The 26,663-nt window shown below is 46.0% G+C and overlaps 1 protein-coding gene across 1 annotated transcript; it reads right to left on the bottom strand.

Moving 5' to 3' along the window:
• Window positions 1-269: 269 nt before the first annotated feature.
• LOC129816808 (insulin receptor substrate 2-like) lies at window positions 270-22,777 on the bottom strand. Its single transcript, XM_055871715.1, has 2 exons — window positions 19,207-22,777; window positions 270-3,168 (listed from the first exon to the last, which is right to left on the bottom strand). The coding sequence occupies exons 1-2, from the start codon at window positions 22,541-22,543 to the stop codon at window positions 3,164-3,166; spliced, it is 3,342 nt and encodes a 1,113-aa protein (XP_055727690.1). The 5' UTR covers window positions 22,544-22,777; the 3' UTR covers window positions 270-3,163.
• Window positions 22,778-26,663: the final 3,886 nt, after the last annotated feature.

Raw genomic sequence — 26,663 nt, 5'->3', positions numbered from 1 at the left:
ATGAACAACACTTACTGAAGGATACTAGCAGAGAGGGAACAGAGGAACATGAGTGGCTAAGACACAAAGGACATTCTGAGAGAGGGATTTTATTTGATATAATGAAGAAACCCTGTCATTGAACAAGCCCAAAAAGGAATTGAGTCATCTGGTGTCTGAGGAGACTGATGATGCTCCTTCATTCTGCCATTCAGATGAGAGAGGGATAAAACAGTCGTTTGTGAAGAAATATAGAGGAGAGGAAAGAGAGAGAAGACAGAGACGTTAGCTTTCTTAAATAGTGTTATTCTTTATTGCATGTGTCTATAAAGAATCAATACAGTCCAAAGCCATGGGAACTACACTAGGTTTAAATTATCATCTCTTAGTAGCATCACAATAAGCAATAAGATATTAAGTATTTACAATGGAAGACACAGCAAGTTAAGCTAGTTTGTCATGTTATCATATCGTTTAGATGGTAAATTAAAACCCAACGGGAACGTTATCCAAATGCAAAAAACACTGCTCAAATCACCAATAGGCTCCAATAGCAAAAACCAACAAAAACGTTCCAATAGAAATTGGCAGAAAAAATTTACAAAGAGGCAAAAAAAGAATATGTTTTCAGGTTTAACAAAGATTATTAACATAGTATTTATAAATGTGGTACCTCTCTGTAAATAAATGTAAATATTGCATATGCCATTCGTGAATTGTACCTAAGTAGCAATAATTTACTCTTAATTAATAATTCTTTCTCTTAAAATCTATCTTGGCATTACAGCATTAGAAAATGTCCTTGTAGTGGCATTCATTTCACCATCATGTAATAATCGTTTCAAAAAATCAAGTCCAAACTTTGTTGCTTGGCGTATATAACAATAATTAGTGCCCTCATTTCCGAGAATTCACTCCAAACACATATATACAGTAAAAACAACTTAAGTTATCATATTTAACTTAAAATATCTCCAAAGCAAAAGGTTCAGCTTGCACTCACTTGTAATTCTCTGTATTTGTACATTATTTACAGTATATAGGCAAACGTTGAGTACCAACAAACTCAAAGTGACACTGCTTTTCGTATCTGTTTTTTTTGTCTCATTCTGCATGAAGTTGTAGTAGTTGTTTTTTTAGTATTGGTGTGGTATTTCTCCTTGTTGTCTAGGTGGTTACATTCCCCAAGAGGAGAACATGGAATAGACTACATTCAAAAGTGTCTTGTGTTTACAATCTAGGGAGTTTGTAAGTGCAAGACCGTGCAGCGTCAGCTCTGGTGTCTCCTCACTCAGTGTCAGATCCCAAAAGCAGCGATGGCTTCAATCATGTCAAAACCTCCCTGAACAGCCAGTCAACGGTGTGTGTATGTGTCTGCCCACCAGCCCAATGACAGCTCACCTATGTGCCAAATAGCCTATCACAGCTTACCAGAGGCTCAGTGCTGAGGCATCATGTGAGGAAAACATGTCACAGGTGGGTTGTTGTGAGTAAACAAGGTAATAGGTTAAAGTATATAAAGATACCTTCCGCTTTGTCTCTATTATGGTGTTTTAGTCACTAAAAAGTACCAGAAACCCAGGTCAAACTGGGACATGCGGATGTGTGTGTGACGATGGTGGGCATGTCCTACTCCAAAAACATCCTCCTAGGTCCCATTTTCCTTCTCTTCTCTGTATTTGCATCGTGTGTATGGAATAATGCCTAAGAGATTCTTCTCCTAACCTTTGTATGCAATGATACATATATTACTATGACATGTTTATATATAGTACCTATATGTGAACGAACTGTAATAATCTCAGGAATCTATGATAGCAGAGGGAAAGAGGAAAGATTTCTTCCTCTCCGGCTGCTCAGACAAAAATTCCATTCCATCGCGATCGGTTTAAGTCTTAGATTTTCTGCGTGTTTATAGGTCCAAACTAAATGTCTGTCAGTAACAGTGGACAGTAGATAAGTAAGGCTTTGGATTGGTGTTCATAAAATCATTCACCTCTGAAAATAAATAAATATATCTCTGTATACACTGAGTGTAGAAAACATTAAGAACACCTTCCTAATATTGAGTTGCACCCCCTTTTGCCCTCAGAACAGCCTCAAATCGTCGGGGCATGGACTCTACAAGGTGTCGAAAGCATTCCACAGGCATGCTGGCCCATGTTGACTCCAATGCTTCCCACAGTTGTGTCAAGTTGGCTGGATGTCCTTTGGGTGGTGGACCATAATTGATACAATACGGGAAACTGTTGAGCGTGAAAAACCCAGCAACGTTGCAGTTCTTGACACACTCAAACCGGTGCGCCTGGCACCTATCACAATCCCCCGTTCAAAGGCACTTAAATCTTTTGTCTAGCCCATTCACCCTCAATGGCACACATACACAATCCATGTCTCAATTGAAGTGGCTTTAACAAGTGACATCAATAAGGGATCATAGCTTTCACCTGGATTGAAACTGGTCAGTCTATGTCTTGGAAAGAGCAGGTATTTCTAATGTTTTGTATACTTCTGGTGTGTAAATAAGTACTAACCTGGTTTGCTCTGAGGTAGGCTTTTAAGCAACTGTTAACTTAGTACATTGTTATATACTGAATATGTTCATAAAATGCCAACTCTTTTTAGTACAAATTTAGTGTACACATCCACACAAACACATATACACAACAAAGTGCACACATATAAATAAATAAATATGTGATGTGTACATATATATAACGTGTGTGAGTGGGAATGCATGGAATATCTCCAGGTTTGGTTCACAGGTTATTAAAGTGAGGGTAACTGGCCCTGTCAGCCAAATGAAAACCAGTGGAATAATAAGATTAATTAGAATAATTATTTTGCAGAAGTAACTTTGTATGTACATAGATAATCATCGATGAGTACAGTCCTTTAAGTGTTTGTAGTTGTTCAGAGAGCAGCAGCGACGGACCCTTAATATTTGGGTACCAAATGTGGGGAGGATAGGAGGCTTGGAAGGGGGGGTGTCCACATTGCCGTGACGATGGTGGTCCCGTTGACCCCTGGGGAGGGGATGGTGGAGGTTAAAGGTTGTCTACTGCAGCACATGGTCCAGCTGTCTGCGTGGCGACTTCGTCACTAGGCTGCAGCTTTATCCCTCATTCACAGCCAGGCGAACAAGAGAGAGGGAGCGAGGAACAGGGGGCAGTGCCATCAGTGTTCAGTCTGATTGGAGAGAAAGAGAAACAGAGAGGGGAGGGATTTGGTTAAATAGGTTGCCATATGTATCAACGAGCAAATGACACATACAGGCATAGGAATGCATTCCATTTTCTGTCCCACTACGCTCTCGCTATCTTTTCCTTTGAAAATGATGTGTGTGTGCATGTGTGTGTGTGTGTGTGTGTGTGTGTGTGTGTGTGTGTGTGTGTGTGTGTGTGTGTGTGTGTGTGTGTGTCAGTTAGTGCTTGTATGGGTCTGTGTTTGTCGTCATTGGAGACTGTACTCCGTCAGCTGCATAGTGCTAAATGCCACTGTTTTCCCCCTGCCGCAAAGCACCTGCTCCGAGCTGACAAACACACAAGCGCACGCACGCTCGCACACACACACACAAACCATCCCCCCTTGCTGAAGAGCACTTATTCCATACTTGGTAACAGAGTGGGGATACACCGTTTGACCTTTCTCTCCTGTGGCTCCCATTCCAACCTCGTAAATCACACGCACATACACTTTATGTTCTTCTATCTTCATGGGAACTAAAATACATTTCTAACCCTAACTTCTAACCCCTCACCCAAACCCTAATTCTAACCACAACTCTAATTGTAACCGTAAACCTAACCCCTTAGTGTAAAATAACCTTTGTCCTCATGGGGACATGGGATATGTCCCCACGAGGGTGATTTTTCCTTGTTTTACTATCCTTGTGGGGACTTTCGGTTATTTTAGGTCCCCACAAGGATATAAGAACCAACCCACAGCTAAGAATACAGCACTCACAGAAGCACATACAGATGTAGGATCTTAAATTTGAGCCAGTGATTACAGCAGGAAAATAATCCTGCAGCAATAGGAAATGTGATTAAAACAAACACCCACTGACAAACATGTACGTATACACACAGTGTTTTTCTGGCCTTGTGTAAGCTCTCTCTCTCTCTCTCTCTCACCCTTGCTCCTGTGTACTTGTTTGTGCGGTGTGATTTGCATGCAGTGCTCACATGGCAGCGGAAGTCTCAGCTAACAGCACATAGCAATGCCTCACTCACTAACTCCTCCCTTTTCCAAGCAGAGAACAAGAGGTGTTTTCACAGAGCTCGATGTGATCGTCACTCTCTTAAACAAACCCCCAATTCAGAACCCCCAGTGTTACAACACACACACACACACACACACAAAAACGGCATAACACCAGAACTTGAAACCAAAAGGTCAGCCCAAAACACAAAAATACTGGTACTTTTCCAGACTACTGATCCCCTATACCCACCGACTAGGAGAAAGAGAGGAATGGGGTAAATACAAGTGCACTGCTTATATCCAAAACTCCACAGTCACAGAGGAGGAGCAGTACATCGTATACTTTAGTATATAGAGGAGTGATTCACACACACACACACACACACACACACAAGGCTGATTAGTGTCTCCATTAACCTGCTAAGCACATTAGAGGGGCTGACCCACTTCCACAGACACCCTGTCTCACCATGTGCTGTGCTCTGTCTGAGACAGTAAACCAGGAAGCAGGAACTAGCCTGGTACTGGGAACCAAACCTCATAGCCATCCAACCTTACCAAAATACATATGTTTTATTATTATTTTCGGTAAAACGGTTTCAGTATAAACTTAAACGACTAAAACCATATTTTTTATTTATCCGTTATTTTACCAGGTAAGTTGACTGAGAACACGTTCTAATTTACAGCAACGACCTGGGGAATAGTTACAGGGGAGAGGAGGGATATATATATATATATATATATATATATATATATATATGTATACATACACAGACAGACAGACAGACAGACAGACAGACAGACAGACAGACAGAGCGAGAGCGAGAGCGAGAGCGACAGCGAGAGCGAGTTTGTAGACACAAACCTCTTTTTGCTTTGTCATTATGGAGTATTGTGTGTAGATTGATGGGGGGGGGGGGGGGGTCTAAATACGTTCCGAATGCACTGTATATCTTTCTTAATAAGATCATCGTTGAAAACTAACAATCACCAAAATAAAAAATAGACAGTCAGGGAGAATCTAATTAATTTTGTGATAATGTTTGAGACACTCAAAAGCATAAGAATATGGCATAAGCCATGGCAAAATGTGTAGAATTGCAGGAAATATGTGAACAGGCCGTGGTTCGGGTGGTTTATGTCCTTGAGGATCTTTTTGGCCTTCCTGTGACATCGGGTGCTGTAGTGTGCCCCTGGTGTTGTGAGGGTCTTAGGGGCCAAGCCAAATTTCTTCAGCCTCCTGAGGATTAAGAGGCGCTATGCATCTTCTTTACCACACTTTATGTGTAGGTGGACCATTTCAGATTGTCAGTGATGTGTACACTGAGGAACTTGAAGCTTTTCAGCTTCTCCACTGCGGTCCCGTCAATGTGGATAGGGGTGTGCTCCCTCTGCTTTCTCCTGAAGTATATGATCAGCTACTTTGTTCTGTTGACGTTGGGGGAGAGGTTATTACTCCTGGCACCACTCCACCAGGGCCCTTACCTCCTCTTCCGCCACCTACTGTTGTGTTGTTTGCGAAACTTTATGATTGAGTTGGAGGCATGTGTGGCCACGCAGTCATGAGTGAACAGGGAGTACAGGAGGGGGTTAAGCACACACCCTTGTGGGGCCCCTGTGTTGAGGATCAGCGTAGTGGAGGTGTTGTTTCATGCCTTCACCACCTGAGGGCGGCCCGCCAGGAAGTCCAGGACCCAGTTGCACAACGCGGGGTTTAGACCCAGGGTCCCATGCTTAATGAGGAGCTTGGTGGGTACTATGGTGTTGAAGGCTGAGCTATAGTCAAAGAACAGCATTCTTACTTAGGTATTCTTCTTGTCCAGATGGGTTAGGGCAGTGCAATGGTGATTGCATCGTCTGTGGATCGTCTGTGTATTCCGATTGGTCAGAACAGCATTGAATAGACCTTAGCAGGGGTACTTCCTGTTTGAGTTTCTGCCTTAAGGGAGGCGCAGAATGGAGTCGTGATCTGATTTGCCGAAGGGAAGGCAGGGTAGGGCCTTGTAGCCATCCCGGAAGGGAAAGTAACAATGGTCAAGAGTTTTTGAAGCATGAGTACTACAGTCAATGTGTTGATTTCAAAACTTCTGCTGTTTTCTATAACATGTAGGGAACACAATATATGGTCTATTCTTGGCATGTGTGTTTCGCAATTATTGGTGGCACAAATTGCGATATGGGGCAGGGTAATGGGCAGGATATATGCAAATTAAATACTGTATTTACTATAGTTAAAAAAGTGTAATGTTTTTGCGGACTGTAGTGTTTTTGCAGATATTACTGTAATATTTACTAGAGTTTTTTTCTCGGATAATACAGTAGTATTTACTATAGTATTCTACAACATTATATATTAACTACTACACATGATCGAGGGATACTACAGTGTGAAGTAGAGTATTCTACAATATACTACAGTTTACAATAGAACTCTACAATAAGTACTGTAGAATTCTATAGTAAACTGCAATCATTTTTCATGTGGGTAACCATAACAACACAGCTGATAAAATGCCTTCTCACTTCTGTGTTCAAACTAGAAATTATAACAACTGCTGTGAATTTTGCCCTCACTCTCCCTGTCCCACACACACCACTCTGAGGGGTCAATTGTGTTGTATGTATGGGACGGGAAGAGGGAGGGCAAAGTTCACAGTAGTAGTTTGAATTTCACAGGGCCAATTACACCAAGGCCCAGTCACTTTCCCTGAGGGGTCAGGGAAGGGATGAAAGGGTCGGAAAACCAGAGTAACACAGTCAACCTGACACACAGACATGGGAATGTGGTGAGGCCATGCGTGTGTGCCTGCAGGGCCGGTTCAGACCTGTTGGTTGCAGACACAGGGGTATGAGGGAGTGGGGATGAGGGAAAGTTGCCGGGAATCAGAGTTGAATCATCTCAGACACACAGGCCAGGTCTCTAAACACACATCCCTGGTTACCATTCACACACTCCTGCCCAGCCATCACAATCTCCTTTTATCAGTGGAGACTCAACCAGCCTTGCTGAGTGCAGTGTGTCAGCTGAGAAAGACAACCTCACCTAACACAGCTAATCTTACACACACTGATCACAGAGGGAGGGAGATAGAGAGCGAGGGGGAGAGGGAGGTATAAATGAACCCGTTACTCTGTATCCCTCCCCCTTTCAGCCATGCCACACAGACCCCTCTACCCATCCCTGGAAGGTACCCCTACCCCGTCCCACACGTACACACTGCTCTCTACATGAGTTATGTATTTCTCACTGGGTATATTTAAACCTGCATCTCTCAGGCCAGGAACACTCTACCACACAGACACACATACACACACAAACTACTGTACTGCTAGTACAGTAGTTTAAAGTACAGTAAACATGTGTTTTTGTAACTAGTTGATTTATATGCTTCTCCTAGCAGCAGTTGATTTATATGCTTCTCCTAGCAGTAGTTGATTTATATGCTTCTCCTAGCAGTAGTTGATTTATATGCTTCTCCTAGCAGCAGTTGATTTATATGCTTCTCCTAGCAGCAGTTGATTTATATGCTTCTCCTAGCAGCAGTTGATTTATATGCTTCTCCTAGCAGTAGTTGATTTATATGCTTCTCCTAGCAGTAGTTGGTTTATATGCTTCTACTAGCAGTAGTTGGTTTATATGCTTCTACTAGCAGTAGTTGGTTTATATGCTTCTCCTAGCAGTAGTTGGTTTATATGCTTCTCCTAGCAGTAGTTGGTTTATATGCTTCTCCTAGCAGTAGTTGGTTTATATGCTTCTCCTAGCAGTAGTTGGTTTATATGCTTCTCCTAGCAGTAGTTGGTTTATATGCTTCTCCTAGCAGTAGTTGGTTTATATGCTTCTCCTAGCAGTAGTTGGTTTATATGCTTCTCCTAGCAGTAGTTGGTTTATATGCTTCTCCTAGCAGTAGTTGGTTTATATGCTTCTCCTAGCAGTAGCATAGCTCAGACATAACAGGCATGTAGCTCTCCTAACAGGACTTACCCCAATGTAGCCTTTCTGCCAAGCCTGAAGAGGGAGGGGCATGGGGAGATGTAATATCATCAGCTATCGCTCTCCCTTCTCCGCCTTCTCCGCTCTCCCTACTCCGCTCTCCCTTCTCAGCAAGTCAAGAGCCCACAGGACAACCAAACAAACAACAACAACAACATTCACGTTGTTTACATTGCTAACACGGCTAGCTCCTCCTCCTATCTAGGCCACCCACACACAGACACACCCACAAGCTTTCAGGAAGGACACACACGTTTAACACATTCATAACAAACACATTGTACATTCATAACAAACACAAAGACAGCTAATCACACAACAAGTGGTGTATGTAGGGAGGAGAGGGGGTAGTGGTGTATGTGTATGTAGGGAGGAGAGGGGGTAGTGGTGTATGTAAGGAGGGAAGGGGGGTAGTGGTGTATGTGTATGTAGGGAGGAGAGGGGGTAGTGGTGTATGTATGGAGGGAAGGGGGGTAGTGGTGTATGTGTATGTAGGGAGGAGAGGGGGTAGTGGTGTGTGTATGGAGGGAAGGGGGGTAGTGGTGTATGTGTATGTAGGGAGGAGAGGGGGGTAGTGGTGTATGTGTATGTAGGGAGGAGAGGGGGTAGTGGTGTATGTATGGAGGGAAGGGGGGTAGTGGTGTATGTGTATGTAGGGAGGAGAGGGGGGTAGTGGTGTATGTGTATGTAGGGAGGAGAGGGGGGTAGTGGTGTATGTGTATGTAGGGAGGAGAGGGGGGTAGTGGTATATGTGTATGTAGGGAGGAGAGGGGGTAGTGGTGTATGTGTATGTAGGGAGGAGAGGGGGTAGTGGTGTATGTAGGGAGGAGAGGGGGTAGTGGTGTATGTGTATGTAGGGAGGAGAGGGGGTAGTGGTGTATGTATGGAGGGAAGGGGGGTAGTGGTGTATGTGTATGTAGGGAGGAGAGGGGGTAGTGGTGTATGTGTATGTAGGGAGGAGAGGGGGTAGTGGTGTATGTAGGGAGGAGAGGGGGTAGTGGTGTATGTGTATGTAGGGAGGAGAGGGGGTAGTGGTGTATGTATGGAGGGAAGGGGGGTAGTGGTGTATGTGTATGTAGGGAGGAGAGGGGGTAGTGGTGTATGTATGGAGGGAAGGGGGGTAGTGGTGTATGTGTATGTAGGGAGGAGAGGGGGTAGTGGTGTATGTAAGGAGGGAAGGGGGGTAGTGGTGTATGTATTTGTGTTTGTAGGGGGGTAGTGGTGTATGTGTTTGTGTTTGTAGGGGGGTAGTGGTGTATGTGTATGTAGGGGGGTAGTGGTGTATGTATGGAGGGAAGGGGAGTAGTGGTGTATGTATGGAGGGAAGGGGAGTAGTGGTGTATGTGTATGTAGGAGGGTAGTGGTGTATGAGGGGAGGGGGTAGTGGTGTATGTGTTTGTGTTTGTAGGGTGGTAGTGGTGTATGTGTATGTATGGGGGTAGTGGTGTATGTATGGAGGGAAGGGGAGTAGTGGTGTATGTATGGAGGGAAGGGGAGTAGTGGTGTATGTGTATGTAGGAGGGTAGTGGTGTATGAGGGGAGGGGGTAGTGGTGTAAGTAGGGAGGTGGTAGTGGTATATGTTTATGTAGTGGGGTAGTGGGGTATGTAGGGAGGGGAGGGGGTAGTGGTGTATGTGTATGTAGGGGGTAGTGGTGTATGTAGGGAGGGAAGGGGGATAGTGGTGTATGTGTATGTAGGAGGGTAGTGGTGTATGATGGGAGGGGGTAGTGGTGTAAGTAGGGAGGGGGTAGTGGTATATGTTTATGTAGTGGGGTAGTGGTGTATGTAGGGAGGGGAGGGGGTAGTGGTGTATGTGTATGTAGTGGGGGTAGTGGTGTATGTGTATTTAGGGGGGTAGTGGTGTATATGTAGGGAGGGGTGAGGGTAGTGGTGTATGTGTATGTAGGGGGGGTAGTGGTGTATGTAGGGTGGGTAGTGGTGTATGTAAGGAGGGGAGGGGGTAGTGGTGTATGTTTATGTAGGGGGGGTAGTGGTGTATGTGTATGTAGGGGGGTAGTGGTGTATGTGGGGAGGGAAGGGGGATATTGGTGTATGTGTATGTAGGAGGGTAGTGGTGTAAGTAGGGAGGGGGTAGTGGTGTATGTAGGTAGGGGAGGGGGTAATGGTGTATGTGTATTGTATGTGTATGTAGGGGGGTAGTGGTGTATGTAGGGAGGGGAGGGGGTAGTGGTGTATGTGTATGTAGGAGGGTAGTGGTGTAAGTAGGGAGGGGGTAGTGGTGTATGTTTATGTAGGGGGGGTAGTGGTGTATGTAGGGAGGGGAGGGGGTAGTGGTGTATGTGTATGTAGGGGGGTAGTTGTGTATGTCTATGTAGGGGGGGTAGTGGTGTATGTGTATGTAGGGGGGTAGTGGTGTATGTCTATGTAGGGGGGGTAGTGGTGTATATGTATGTAGGGGGGTAGTGGTGTATGTAGGGAGGTGAGGGGGTAGTGGTGTATGTGTATGTACGGGGGGTAGTGGTGTATGTAGGGAGGGGAGGGGGCAACGGTGTATGTCTATGTAGGGGGGGTAGTGGTGTATGTAAGGAGGGGAGGGGGTAGTGGTGTATGTGTATGTAGGGGGGGGGGGGGTAGTGGTGTATGTAGGGGGTAGTGGTGTATGTAAGGAGGGGAGGGGGTAGTGGTGTATGTGTATGTAGGGGGGTAGTGGTGTATGTCTATGTAGGGGGGTAGTGGTGTATGTGTATGTAGGGGGTAGTGGTGTATGTAGGGAGGGGAGAGGGTAGTGGTGTATGTGTATGTACGGGGGGTAGTGGTGTATGTAGGGAGGGGAGGGGATAATGGTGTATGTGTATGTAGGGGGGGTAGTGGTGTATGTAAGGAGGGGAGGGGGTAGTGGTGTATGTGTATGTAGGGGGGGGGGGTAGTGGTGTATGTAGGGAGGGGAGGGGGTAGTGGTGTATGTGTGTGTGTGTGTGTAGGGGGGGTGGTGGTGTATGTAGGGAGGGGAGGGGGTAGTGGTGTATGTGTGTGTAGGGGTGGTGGTGTATGTAGGGAGGGCAGGGGGTAGTGGTATATGTGTATGTAGGGGGGTAGTGGTGTTTGTAGTGAGGGGAGGTAGATTTTTTGTTTCGGCACTGGGTTGTGTTAAAAAAATCATGTGAAATTTGAACATTTCAATTTTTGAGAGAGGAAGAGGAAGGGAAAAAGAGTGAACCAAAGAAAGAAGGTTAAGAAGGAATGGGTGAGGAGACCACATAAAAACCGCTTGGCATCGTCCAAATAGGCCTAAAAAACTAAACGAGGTCAGACAATAACCATCACTACCATTACAGCCATTACAATTCCTCTGATTGTATAAAGTCATTATCGCAATCGCATATTACATTAGTCACACACACACGCACACATCTGTCCGACCGCCAAGTGCTTCTCTGTGCACGGGAAATGCGTTCATTTAAAATCATGTCACATGCTGGGCAATTATATTCAGTCACGGCACAAGCCCTTAAAGAGAGCCCAGCACCCATTTCTATTCTATTATTACAAATCGCACGTGTTTATATTTCCTTTTCAATTGAAATTTTACCTTGTGCCAAGGAGAAGGCCCCCCACCCGTTCACACACACACACACACACACACACACACACACACACACACACACACACACACACACACACACACACACACACACACACACACACACACACACACACACACACACACACACACACGTGTTCTGGGACACAGATTAAACTTCATCACAAATGGCCAAGGTAATCCAACAACACACTAATCTAGCCATTTGTACGATCATGTCTCAGAGCACTACTCACACCCACACACATGCAGTTAACATCTGACTGACTGGCAAACATAAACATACACATTATTCTGCGGAGAGGAGAGGACATGAGAGCTGTGTTATGATGTAACTGTAGTAGTTGGCTGAGGGACTGAAGCCTGCTTCTGAGAAGTCAGGACATGAGCACAATGAGGCTTAATTGATCCTAACTCCAACTCACCTCACTGTTTGGGAAAAACACCTCAGTGTGTGTGCTCTCCGTTCCCCTAACTCAAAACAAAACAAGCTGCTCAACAATGTCTAATCCTGAACAGAATGTAATCCTCCTTAACTCCCAGCTAAATGGAGGGAACATTGACAGAGTTTTTATCTACCCATGGAACATCCCGCCCTAGTTTACTCAAAGGTACTGTAACAGACAGGGAGGGAGGGAGGGTGAGGTGAAAGACAGGTGAAAGAGAGAGACAGGGGAGGGAGGGAAGACAGGTGAGGACAAAATATATTTTTTAAATATGCCACTACATCTAGGTTTATTATAGGACTGCTCTATAATTAACCACACACAGCAGCTGACAATTCAATCAGACTTTTTCAGCACTGCTATGCTATCCTCTAAAATCCCACCACCTCAGTGAAGTTCATTTAGTTAACTAATTTAGTTCAAATTAATGAAAGCCATTATTCTATTCAAAGTCCATAAAACAGAAGACAATTCAAGGAATTCCTGTAATGGAGCTGATTAGCTATCTGATTAGCTACTTGTTTAATTAGTCATTAAACAAACCTCCATGGTCTGTTCTTAAAGCCAATCAGTGGCACTCAGCTGGAACTAGGCACCATAGACAGAAGGCTCTCTGGAAGGAGAGAGAGGGGAGGGCAGAGACCAACTGACTGGGAGGCTAGATCACATGATTTACCGAAAAGAGAAACTAATGCTAGAAAAAGTGAGGGAGATAAAGAAAGAGAGAGGGAGTGAGTGAAAGAGGGAGAGAGAGAGAGTAGGGTACGGGGATAGAGTGATATTTGGCTTTTTGCCCCCCCATCCCAACCCCCCCTCTCTCCACCATCTCTCTCTCTGTCCGTCTCTCCTCCTTTCTCTCTGTCCGTCTCTCCTCCTCTCTCGCTCTCTGTTGTTGTGGCAGATGGTGCTGGTCATTAGCGTATTGTCACTCCCTCTGAAGGGCCAGATAACCAGTGCTTGGAGGCGCAGGTGCAAGACCCCGGCCACCACCATCTGCTAACACACACGGGCATACACACAAACATACACTGAAGTAGAGAGGGAAGGAAAATGTGTGAGAGGGTTTGGTCAGAGCTCCTAAATAAAAACATGAAGAGAGTGAGTCAGTCAACTCCCCCGTCTCCCTCTGTCTGTACCAAACACCTGACAGCCCCGGCCAGAGAAGAGAGAGAGAGCGAGCGAGCTCTGGTAAACAAGGGGAAGACATGAGGAATGGAGAGAGGAAGGAGAGAGGGATGATAAAGAGCTTCAGAGAAAAACAGAGAACGTCAGGTGACAAAAGAGAGGTAGAAGATAGACAGAGAGATAAAGATTAGAGAGAAAGTCAGACACAGAGAGAATGAGACAGTAGGGGAGATAAATAGCTAAATACTGAATAGTGTGCATGTTTCTTCTGTTTGCTGATATCTGGTGTTTCTCAGGCAAAATGCTAATCCCAACAGCCCTTGCACACCCAAGGCCAGTTCAAAGGTCACACTTCTGATGGGGGGCATAGTGAGGGGTGGGGGTGGGCCGTACGGGGGCGTGCTGAAATTTAAACAGCCCCCAACCCACTGTGACCCCTCACCCCATCCCATGTCAGTGAGTGTATGCATTTTCCCAAACCATAACAACAACACTGGCAAAAACGCTATCGACCGACCATCAGCTCAATGAGCCAATAAACTAATACATCTCAAACCCTGATCCCTCATTCACAAAAACACAAGGCCAGAGTAATCTACACACAGATACACACAGCAGCTGTCATACTAACACACGCGCATACACACGTGTAGAACAGGATGTCAGGCCCATATCCTCGGTGTGTAGGTGAAGAGTTTTGAAGGCTTTATCTCTAATATAACGTGTTTGTCAAAAGAGCAGCAGGCACACACACACAATAAAAAAGGTAATTTCAGCCTCAGATGATTTGCATTTCAAATCTAGCCACTCGAAAATTAATGTGAGCATGTGGAATGTAGACTGTCTCGCCTTGTGATGGTGAGGGGAGAATGTGGAAAAGCCGGTAATTTCTTAGTAAACACACACATACACAGTGAGGCCCTGTGGCTTCAGTCTAAGCCTCTCTGTGGGGTGGGTGTTTATGATTAGAGTGTTAGTGAGTAGCTGGCTGTCCTGACAGCATTCCTGATCGGGGCAGAGTATTGGGCCGTTCCGGAAACACAGCTAACTGTTCTTTCTCCGGCTGATCTTTTGTTTTCCGGAATCCCGTAAATAACCAGGCAAGCCAGCCACGGCCAACTTTTATCGGATCAACACTGCTCCCTTTCTTTCTAGCTTTCTCCCCCTCCTTCGTTCTTTAGCCTCTCCCTCCCTCTACCTACTGGCTCTCTGTGGTCTGTTTTGTCATGATTTTGAAAAACAAACTAACGTCACTCCATTCCTCCTCCTATCTCCTCTCCTTCCATAGCCTAGGGCCATGTCTTTCTTCCTGCTCAACTTATTTAGTAGAAAAAAACACAGTGCGGAAATGCCTGCCCTACCTAGAAAACAACTCAGCAAACATACTCATGCTCAAACGCACATTCAGAGACAACCCAACAGAAATACCTTATTGCACATATATATTTTTTTTAAATACACTGGCGAAATACATACTACAATTACACACACACCCTTGATTGAGTATGTTTGGCCAATAAGTGTGAAGACTTTTAGTCCTCTCGAGAGCAAGTTCAGTGTGTGTGTGTGTGTGTGTGTGTGTGTGTGTGTGTGTGTGTGTACTATGGTCTGTTTTGTATAGTTCCTCACAGTAAAAAACACAAAAGCATCTCCAGTAGGTTAGAAAAACAAGTGAGCATTCACCTCTCCCAGCAACCTTTGCACAATGCCTGCATTCCTGCCCTGAAGCCCAGTACCTGATAACTGATAAACAACTGACTCACTTGTTTTTCTGGGGGACCCAGTGCACAGACTGCACCCAGCCCTACGGTATACAGCTAGAGAGGGAGACAGAGGAGAGAGAAAAGGAGGAAGAGTGAAAGAGGAGGAGGAGAGAGAGAGAGAGAGAGAGAGAGAGATAGAGAGAGAGAGAGAGAGAGCTCCCTTCACCAGTGCATTGTAGATCACTATGTCAGTGGGGAGCTTCAACAACAACAACAACATTGTGTAACCACTACCTATAGGCCTACAAGTCATTTATATTTCACCATCAATGTGCAAACCTATTATACAATGGGTACAGATCTATGGTAACTTATGACATAGCGCTTAAAACATATAGAAATTGTTATTTAATGTTGTACAACAAGATACTGATGCTGCAGTAGACGTAAGCGCACGTAGACTTGCCAGAACGAGGTGAAAAGTCATGTTTTGGTGTTCCCAACTCTCTATCTCATAGGGGGACGCATCAATATTTACACATTACATTACCGGGGTTGAAGTGTGATTTGTTAGGTGAACGAACTGTCCCCCCCCCCAAAAAAAAATTCTCCCATTATCATTTTGAACAGAAATTAGTTTACTTCCCACTATATTTGCTGTATCCTAAGGTAAACTCTCAGAGCACATATAGCCTAACTGTTCTAGAAATAAGAAAAATCCTGGTCCATACCCACTGCGCACAGAGGACAATTCAGTGACGTGAAACAACGTTGATTCAACCAGTGTGTGACCAGTGGGTTGGCTATTCCTTATGGATTGTTCTAGCATGCGGAGGAAAAAATCTTCTGCATCATTGAACCCCTTGGGATGTTTTCTCGTACATTTGTACTAGCGTAGTCTGGTACAAAGATAATAACTACGTCACAGGGAATGCTGCTGGGTGGGACTCGAGGGCACACATTGATCCAGAATACAAACGACTTCAATAACTTACTTCACAACACCATGCATATTTCCCACAGTCTTGGGCTAACTGATGTACTGTATGGGTGTGACGGGCTACTCCTAATCCAATCCAAATACCACAGTTTACAAGCACTTATTATACTGCTTGGCAGGGCTGGAACATTTACTGTACATTTATCATGGTGCTTCAACCTGCCCTGTCATGTTTCATCGCATCCACTTACGTTTGATAAATCACATTTAGAGAAGGAAATAATATCTCAAGTCTATGGTCTAGTTCAGAGTTGTCAAGCATACGTCGGGGTCCAGCCCGCGAGGGGGTCCAGTCTGGCCCGCGGGTGGTGTGAGTAAACATCTATATCGAACAAAAAGTTATAAAAATTAAAACAACATTTGGGGGGGAAACAAACTCAATATACACTGCTCATAAAAATAAAGGGAACACTTAAACAACACAATGTAACTCCAAGTCAATCACACTTCTGTGAAATCAAACTGTCCACTTAGGAAGCAACACTGAATGACAATAAATTTCACATGCTGTTGTGCAAATGGAATAGACAAAATGTGGAAATTATAGGCAATTAGCAAGACACCCCCAATAAAGGAATGGTTCTGCTGGTGGTGACCACAGACCACTTCTCAGTTCCTATGCTTCCTGGCTGATGTTTTGGTCACTTTTGAATGCTGGCGGTGCTTTCACTCTAGTGGTAGCATGAGACGGAGTCTACAACCCACACAAGTGGCTCAGGTAGTGCAGCTCATCCAGGATGGCACATCAATGCGAGCTGTGGCAAAAAGGTTTGCTGTGTCTGTCAGCGTAGTGTCCAGAGCATGGAGGCGCTACCAGGAGACAGGCCAGTACATCAGGAGACGTGGAGGAGGCCGTAGGAGGGCAATAACCCAGCAGCAGAACCGCTACCTCCGCATTTGTGCAAGGAGGTGCACTGCCAGAGCCCTGCAAAATGACCTCCAGCAGGCCACAAATGTGCAGGTGTCTGCTCAAACGGTCGGAAACAGACTCCATGAGGGTGGTATGAGGGCCCAACGTCCACAGGTGTGGGTTGTGCTTACAGCCCAACACCGTGCAGGACGTTTGGCATTTGCCAGAGAACACCAAGATTGGCAAATTCGCCACTGGCGCCCTGTGCTCTTCACAGATGAAAGCAGGTTCACACTGAGCACTTGAGCACATGTGACAGACGTGACAGAGTCTGGAGACGCCGTGGAGAACGTTCTGCTGCCTGCAACATCCTCCAGCATGACCGGTTTGGCGGTGGGTCAGTCATGGTGTGGTGTGGCATTTCTTTGTGGGGCCGCACAGCCCTCCATGTGCTAGCCAGAGGTAGCCTGACTGCCATTAGGTACCGAGATGAGATCCTCATGCACATTTGTGGCCTGCTGGAGGTCATTTTGCAGGGCTCTGGCAATGCACCTCCTTGCACAGAGGCGGAGGTAGCGGTCCTGCTGCTGGGTTGTTGCCCTCCTACGGCCTCCTCCACGTCTCCTGATGTACTGGCCTGTCTCCTGGTAGCGCCTCCATGCTCTGGACACTACGCTGACAGACACAGCAAGCCTTTTTGCCACAGCTCGCATTGATGTGCCATCCTGGATGAACTGCACTACCTGAGCCACTTGTGTGGGTTGTAGACTCCGTCTCATGCTACCACTAGAGTGAAAGCACCGCCAGCATTCAAAAGTGACCAAAACATCAGCCAGGAAGCATAGGAACTGAGAAGTGGTCTGTGGTCACCACCTGCAGAATCACTCCTTTATTGGGGGTGTCTTGCTAATTGCCTATAATTTCCACCTTTTGTCTATTCCATTTGCACAACAGCATGTGAAATTTATTGTCAATCAGTGTTGCTTCCTAAGTGGACAGTTTGATTTCACAGAAGTGTGATTGACTGGGAGGTACATTGTGTTGTTTAAGTGTTCCCTTTATTTTTATGAGCAGTGTACTTTAAGTTGACTAAAACCAAATCGAACCTGTGTAGAAATTATACCGTTTCTTGACTGTCCAGCTCGCTAATAATCACTGTGCAGTCAACGGACCTGCATTCATCCAGTTTCTTGACTGTCCAGCTCGCTAATAATCAATAGACAGTCAGGGAGCATCGGAAATTCCAAAAACGATGGATAGAAGACAATTGTTTGCTATTTTTGAGGGAAATGAAATATAACACATTTTTAGTGCGGCCCTCCAGACCTCGATGAAGACCGAATGTGGCCCCGGGGCAAAATTTGTTTGATACCCCTGGTCTAATTAGTAGTCACACTATGAGCACCAATGCACTTGTTTAAACGGATTTGCAATAACAAACAGATGAACACTAAACAGCTTGAAAAACATGGTTGTTTTTCCATATTCATATTTTTCTTGAATATACAGCACATAAAACTGTCACATAAAAAGTAGGCTAATATGGGCGAGCTTCATCATTATAAGACTGCATTGCTTCCGCAAACATATATATTTTTTCTCTCTCTCTCATGACTAGGTTGCTCAAAACCATCATGCCGTCTCGCCACCTAATTACAAAGGGCGTGCAAAAAACAAACTGACATTAAATATAGGATGCGTCAACAGTATATCAAATACCAAGTCTACAGCCTAGATAAACAGCGCCTTTGTAACCACTGTGCAAGTGTGTTTGTTTTTTCCACTTGGGTAAAGTGACAGGGATCTGCTAGCCCTAGAGCCGAGCAGCAGAGCTCCATTTCACTGCCTGTCCATACATTAGTGTGTACAGTAAGCCACAGTGTAGTGAGTTGGCTGGCTACAGTGGGTTGGTTGGGTTCAGACTATGAGGGATAGAAACCTGTGGTCTGCGTGCCGAGCTATCGCATAATGATAATCACGCACGCACATAGGCAGCTGCTGTCCGTGCCACATAGGCAGTCTAAATTCTCTGGCATTATTTGAATGTTGACTTCAGTAGGACACAGTGAACACACGTCTCCTTAGGACACGACAAACTTGGAGTGCACTGCTGCTTAGCAACGGGTAGATATGCCAAATAAATGGGTTGCTATCACTAAAGCGATATCTTTACTCAAGCACTGACACACACTGACTGTTTGAATGAACACCTGGATGAATGAATGGGCTCATGATAAGCATGCAAACACACACAAACACACACACACACACACACACACACACACACACACACACACACACACACACACACACACACACACAGAGTCGGCGCTGGCTCACCTTTCACTGCTGTTGCAGTTTCCTTGAAGCCCATGGTGGCATAGGGGCTGGTGTTAAAACCGTTCATGCCCCCCTTGCATGCGCACGCTGCCTTGAACCTCAGCAGTCCCTCACTGCCCCCCAGAGTGCTGCAGCCCCCCAGGCTCCCTTCCATCAGGTTTAAGGCAATGTAGTTGAGTCCATTCTGGTAGCCTGCCGACGTCTCCCGGCACATGGGGCTGTTGCTGTTCCCGTACTCTTCATCTGAACCCTCCGAGCTTCGGACCGACCGCGACACGTTCTCCACCGATGCCGAGCTGTGCCGCTTGTTGGCATCAGGGGCGAATGACGGGCACACTGGCGTTACCATGGTGGTGGAGGAGAAGGTCTCTGAGCTGTGGCGCCTGCGCCCCTGGGGGTCGGCCCGGATCACCTTTGCCCCCCTGTCTGGGTTGACAGGGGAGATGGAGAGGGACGGACACCCAAGGAAGAAGGTCTCGACAGGAACCGGGGGGACCCCCACTGTACCCTCTCCCCTCAGGGTGAGTCTCTGGACACAGGCAGAGGGGCTAGTGGGCAGGGGGGTGGTGGTATCGGAGGGGCACAGGGTGGCAGGGAGAGAGGCAGAGGGAGGGGGGTTGGTAGGACTGAAGGTCATCTCAGTGTAGTCATCTTTTACATCACCAACCAGGTATACAGGGCTTGCAAGCTTTTGGAGAGGATATTCCACAACGATTATCTTATCCTGTTCCTCACTCTCCCTCTGCTCTTCTCTGGGAGGCTGGCTGGGACACAAGGGAAGCACAGGACTCGGCTCCAGGCGCCCTATTGAAGAAGGAGAATCGCCATGCTTGGGAGAGTGCAATCTGACGTCAATGTTGACGTAATCGGAGAGTGGCGGTGAGCTCCTCATCAGCCCGTCCACAGAGCCCAGTGATGAACCAGAGCTCTCAGTCGTGGCGGATATGGGCGGGTAGCGTGTAGTGTTGCCAAAGTCGATGTTGATGTACTCCCCGGGACTCCTGGGCTCAGAGGGGAGAGGGTGTTCGATCATACAGGGCAGCGTCCTCAGAGAGTCCAGGGCCAGCCGGGTAGGCCGACTCACCCTCCCCTTGTGGACCAGACCCCCCTCCTGAGTGACCGTGCCGGCTCTGAGGGGTGAGGGGGCTGAGGAGAGAGTGGAGGTGGGGGGTGTAGCGGAGCAGACAGGTGAGATGGGACAGTAGTTGGACTCTTCCTCTATCCTCTTCTTCTGTAGACTCATCACCACATACTGGTCTGTGTCTGTAATCCCCTTCCTCTGGGGCTGGGCTTTGAGAGAGCGGGGCAGGGAACTGATGGAGTAAGGCTGTCTGTGGTGAGGGTAAAGCTGGTAGGTAGTGTCTGTGAGGATGTAGTCTGGGGGGGTGAGTGAGACCACGGGGTCCACAGGGGACATGTTGAGGTACTCCCCGTTGGTGAGTTTACCGTCGGAGCTGTCCACAGACATCTTGGCCCCGCAGAACATTCTCATGTAGCCGCTGTCCTCCAGAGACACGCTTCCAGGGGAGTCGGTATGGGAGCAGAGCCCAGCTGGAGAGGGGTGAGAGCGGGGGTTGATGATCTGTTTGGGGGCCGACACACACATGGGGCTCATGGGCATGTAAGCATCACCTTTGACCCACCCTGTCTGAGGGGCAATGCCTGGAGTCATGGGCATGTAGCCACAGTCACCTAGGTGACCGTTGGAGCCTATCTGGACATCGCCATAGTCCTCAGGATAGGTAACTTTCGGGGAGGCGGTGTGAGAGCTGCGACCCGATTGGCCGCTACTGGTATAGGTGGCCCTCATAAGCGTGTATTCATCCAATGAGGTGGAGGAGACCTGGGGCGGCGCCCTGTGCTGGGGCGGGGTGGTAAGGGAGTATGTGCGTTTCCGGTATGCCTTGTCCAGCTCTGGTAACCGGCGGAAACAGTTCTGGTTCTGCCTCTCCATCACTATGTAGCCATGCAAGTCGCTGCTATCCCGGGAGGGGGGGGTGTCTGCCCTTAGGGACTCTGGAGTGTTACTGCGGCGAGTGAGGTACAGGGCTGCAGGACTGGAGCCATACTCATCACAGGAGATGAAACCGCCATCACTGGGGGAGCCAGAGACAGAGGCATTGCAGCTGGAGGGGCGAGGAGCACTGCTTTCAGAGCAAGAGGACAGGCTGACAGGGCTGGGGGTGGCTGTGGGTGGGGAGTGGGACAGAGGCATGGACATGGACTTACTGTGCTGGAGGGAAGAGGATTCAAATGTCCGGCAGTGCTGGGCTGTGATGGTGTTTGAGCTCCCTAATAGGGTCCGGTGAATACCAGGGCTGAGGGGACTCCCGTTTACAGGCAAGGTGCGCGACATGGTGCCATCTCCCTCACTGGCAGTGCGTATCCGACAGGAGGTGAATTTACTCATGGGGGACTTTTTGGCCATGCTGTCAGTGCGCGACCGTCGCTGGAGCCCGGTCTGGCTTGGGGGAAGGTTGTTGTGGTGCCGCCGGGTGGGCACGGAAATGGGGTTAGTGCCCGATGACTGGCTCTTGCTGCGCGGCCGGAACTCTGACAGCTCCTTCATGGCTTTCATCGCCTCCAGAATAGTCTCGTGGATGTTTTGCGCCACCACTGAGTCGTCAGCCTGCATCCACAGCTCGCCTGGTCCCGTGGCTGCTGACCGGCCGACTTCGATGAAGAAAAAGCTCTCAGAGTGCCCGCATCTCCTAATGTTCATCAGCTGTAAACTGACGGACGCAACATCCGAGTTGAGCTTTACAAAGCTGATAGTCCGGCTGGATAAGCACAGCCTGTACACCCCGGTAAGATTCCGGCTCTGTCCCAGCCCTTTGGATTTTAGGTTAACTTGCCATACCTCCTTATACACAGCCGTTACCGGCGTAATCATCCCGTAGTTCCCCTCATCAAACCCCACCAGCGAGGACGCGGAATTGGATGCGGAGCCGTCTGAGTACACTTTCCCCTCGCTCATTAAATCAGTTAAGACTCTGTACCAATTCTCCTGCTCCTGTTCATTCTCTGCTGACACAGCAAAATATTCGTCCTTGGTATAGAGGGCGATAAGGTGTTTGTGTTTGGAGTCCGCTCTCTTGTTGATATTGAGGCAGCAGTCCAGCGGAATAACTCTCTTTGCCGCCGACTTGTTTTTCCATTTCTTCTCGCTCTCGTAGTACTCCAGCCGGGCAGGGAAGCCCTCGCTCGGCTCCTTCAGAACGAAAAATCGCTTGTGTCCGTGCTTCTGCTTCTTGAGGTATCCACATTTCTTAATTTTGTTGTTGTTAATATTCGCGTTGGATAACAAGTGTCGTCCAGTATTTGGGGGATTTGCCATTCTATTTTTTTTTTTTTAAACAACTCACTTTCCTTAACCTGTTGTTATATCCTCACTTATCGAAGGCTGGAGAGATCAACTCTGTAGCTTATAGTCCGTATCACTCGAAGGCTCTGTTTCACTCCAGGCGCCGGTTGTGCGTCCGGCGTATGTAACAGTTTAAGAGTAAATAACCCATATCGCTAAGTTACCGAAGTGAAGAGAGAAACAACGTGTGACGTTCTACACATCAAGCTTTGCTTACAAAAAAAAGAGAAGGGCAGGGAAAAAATACACACACTGACACTGGGGCGGTGCAAGCCGATGGGGCGTACCTGCAAATCCGCCTATTTGATGCGATCATGGGCTCATTGGTGGACAGGGCTGAATGATAGTGAAGGACTCAGTCAGATGGGAGAGAAAGCCCTCCCACACACTCTCTCTCTCACACACACACACACACTCCTGCCCTCTTCCGACTCACCCTGGGTACGGTTGGAACTGTCAACCCGCTCATCTGTCTATGATGCATTTATGCATAACCGCTTACGTGTATAATCTTCTCCCAGGACAATTTATCAACTTATTAATTAAGAGGCCTATCACAGATCGTGTTGGCTATTTGGTTAAAGTATTGATGTAATAGGTTTGTGCGCAATAAGAATGATTGGGGACATGGTCAATTATCAGTTTATTGATATGAAATAAGAACAGTAGCTGTCAGAAGTTTCAGAGTGTATAAACTGATCGAAGTTCGTGGGAATGTAGGCATGTAACGTTAAGCAGAAGTATTTCGCTACACCACAAGCATTTCGCTACACTCGCAATAACATCTGCTACATATGTGTTTGTGACCAATAACATTCGATTTTATTTGATGTTATAAATGTTCATTTATGCAATTATGTGGTGTCAAGAAAGAATTATGCCTATATTTGCCTATATATCCTAATACAAGGCTTGTGCAACAATTTCACCCGTGGCACTTAAATAACAACCCAATGATGATATAAAGCACTATGTCTATTGGCATTTGATTATGCATGAGTTATTACACAATTCAAAAAACACTATGTGTGATCTAGTAGATTCTACAATATATTATTCAACTGCGACTACAACGTGACTGAGGCGCACGTAGCGAGGGGAGGGTGAGAGGCCCCAGCCGCTGCCCTCCAACTTCAGAAGAAAATAAGCATCAAGATTAGAATGCGGCTCTGTCACACAGCTAGGCTGGGAGGGAGAACGGGCGCCTCTGACGCAGGGAACACTCGATAATTCCCCTGCGTCCCCGATCATCATACCCTAGATTCATGTCTGCGCCACGATGGCAAGGGAGTTATGCAGTTCTTCTTCCTCTCTTACTCTCTTACAACATTAGGCAAGAAGAGAATCATTACACTGTGAGAGCAAAGCGCGCAGTGTAGTTTGTTACGTAACGCGCGTGCCCACTGATCTATGTTTAATGCGCCCTGGCTCCCAACTGTTCAGCACGAGTAGCTCTAGCGTTTCCGAATACTGTGTCCTTATTTGCATGCGTGGGTATATTTGCCTTTGCAGACTGTGTGTGAGCAAAGGGGTGGTGGTGACCATTGAACATATGGATGCTGTGTGTATTCGATGTCCTGGAGATGATGCCTGTATTATTGCGTTTGGGCTAAAGCACAGATACAAACTGGCAGGGGAGGGAGAGAGCCCCTCTCAACATGAAAACAACAAAAATGGCTATCGCACAACCCCAAATTCTCCCCATGCGGCCATCCCAGATTATTTTCCAGTAGAGAGGAGAGGCGGTCTTTTATGAAAAACACCCTATTTGTCTGCCAGGCGAGGTGATGTAAGGTCTTGTTGTTCTGTTCGGTGGCACTACATTGTACCGGTGATGCAGCTTTTCCAGGAATGGATGATCGAGAGAGGGTTGATGGGATGCTTTAGACACCTACTAACACAATGAACTCCCCTTAATTAGTGCCACTAATACTGTTAATAAAAATGACTTTAAAGTCATTCTTATGTCATGTTTTATATGGAAATGCTCTCATATAGTGGTTTGCGAAGAAGATGCACTGCGAATTTAAGATCAGAATTTGAACACTGAGCAGTGTTAAACTTCAAGGTCATGAACAGTCAAAATCCTGTTTTTCATGAATTGGATGATATGTGGATGAAACCACATCAAAGTATGATGACCAAAGTAGGAAAAATGTCTGTTCTACATTGATAAAGTTTGATCATAAAGTTACTGGTCCCCTCCCCCATGTCAAACACTTGGATTCAGGAGGGTCATTCAAAACTCTGATGCAGTTGTCATATCAACACATCCATCATTGCTGCTGTGAACTACATCACAAGAAACTGTCACGCCCTGACCATAGAGAGCCATTGTTTCTCTATGGTGAAGTAGGTCAGGGCGTGACTGGGGGTGATCTAGTTTATTTATTTCTATGTGGTGTTCTAAGTTTTTTTCTATGTTGGTGATTTGTATGATTCCCAATTAGAGGCAGCTGGTAATCGTTGTCTCTAATTGGGGATCATATTTAAGTAGCTGTTTTTCCCACCTGTGTTTATGGGATATTGTTTTGAGTTAGTGCACGTAGCATCTCTGTAGTCAAAGTTCGTTGTTAGTTTATTGTTGTTTTTTTGTTGTTGTCTTTGCTTAGTTTCACTTATTAATAAATAATGTGGAACTCAACATCCGCTGCACCTTGGTCTGACATTTATTCCAGTGAACGTGACAGAAACATGTTAAATGGGAGCTGTTGACAACAATAGCCACGTTTGTATCCACAGTTTTATGCAAGTAAAGTCATACAGTATCAAAAAAGAATTCACAACAGCTGTGGTGGAAACAGAAAGTTTTGAAACATTTTTATAAATGCTGACAGATATTTTGTTCATTCTACATGGTGGGATCTTTTTGTGTTGGTAAAATTAATTATGTGAGAAATGGTTGTGGAAATGTCTTTATGCGCAAATACTGTATTGATATATAACCATAATATTGAAAGTAAACTTCAATATGAGTCACACGATGACATGGTGTGTAGTCATCCCACTATGACTAGGGAGACCATGCAATTTATTAGGCTACAAATAACTTAGAATGAACTTCACAGGGTGGTGAAAGTGCACGTGATCTTGATGCTCCTTTCCCCCAAAAAACAATGGTCTGATTCTGGTGACATGATGATCAATGCTTGACAATGGTTTTGACAAATAAAAGCATTCTTGCTGTTATCCATAATCTAGACTAGCCTACCTGCAGAGCCTACCCGCACTGTATCTGCAAACTGTTGGCTAGACATTTGCTATTTAACGCAACAGTTTTTGTGACAACTATCGGTAGAGTTGAAAATACAATTAACTTTATATTTTATTTGGTACATGAAAACTTAGGCGAGAACGTACATTTTCTGTGCACTAGGTCATCAAGCACTGATTCTTATCCGCAACAAGTCCGTTTGGTGGAAACACCACCGGGTGGAAAAATGAGCATATTTTATTTGTGAGGATTTGTATATATTCGCATGAAAATCTGTCACCAATTAGATGGAAACCTAGCTATTGATGGAATTTCAATGTTGTTTGAGTTGCTTTGTGTATCACCAAATCTGCTTGATTTGATTTTACTGCAACACTACTCACTGCGTCCAAGCTTCTTGACATTTAAAAGAACATTTTAGAGAGCTGTCAGTCAAGGAGACCTCACAAATATAAACTCCCCGCCCACTCAGCCTGTCTTTTCAAACTTCCTGTTACTTAGCCATAAGACAAACAAATATTTTCAAAAAATGTTTGCATTTCAATCCTGAAAAATATATATTATGGGTGATATTTTAGTCACTCAAAATGTTGTTTTACATTGGAATCAGAATGACTGTTCAGGACCGATTACACGTTCTTATCAATTATGTGACCCACTGAAATACCTACACCATGGATGGTGCAAATCCCGACTTAAATGAACACTTTATTAGAGGTATGACGCTACAAGCTTGGTATACCTGTATTTGGGGAGTTTCTCCCATTCTTTTCTGCATATCCTCTCTCTGTCAGGTTGGATGGGCAGCGTTTTCAGGTCTCTCCAGAGATGCTCGATCGGGTTCAAGTCCGGGCTCTGGGTGGACCACTAAAGGACATT

Source organism: Salvelinus fontinalis, chromosome 19 (assembly GCF_029448725.1).
Source record: "Salvelinus fontinalis isolate EN_2023a chromosome 19, ASM2944872v1, whole genome shotgun sequence".
Classification (NCBI taxonomy): Eukaryota; Metazoa; Chordata; class Actinopteri; order Salmoniformes; family Salmonidae; genus Salvelinus; species Salvelinus fontinalis.
The sequence above is the reverse complement of the archived record's forward strand: the minus strand, read 5'-3'. Positions and strand labels throughout refer to the sequence as shown.

Coding starts and splice junctions, on each gene's coding strand:
- LOC129816808 (XM_055871715.1), bottom strand. CDS start 22,543: ATGGCAAATCCCCCAAATACTGGACGACACTTGTTATCCAACGCGAAT.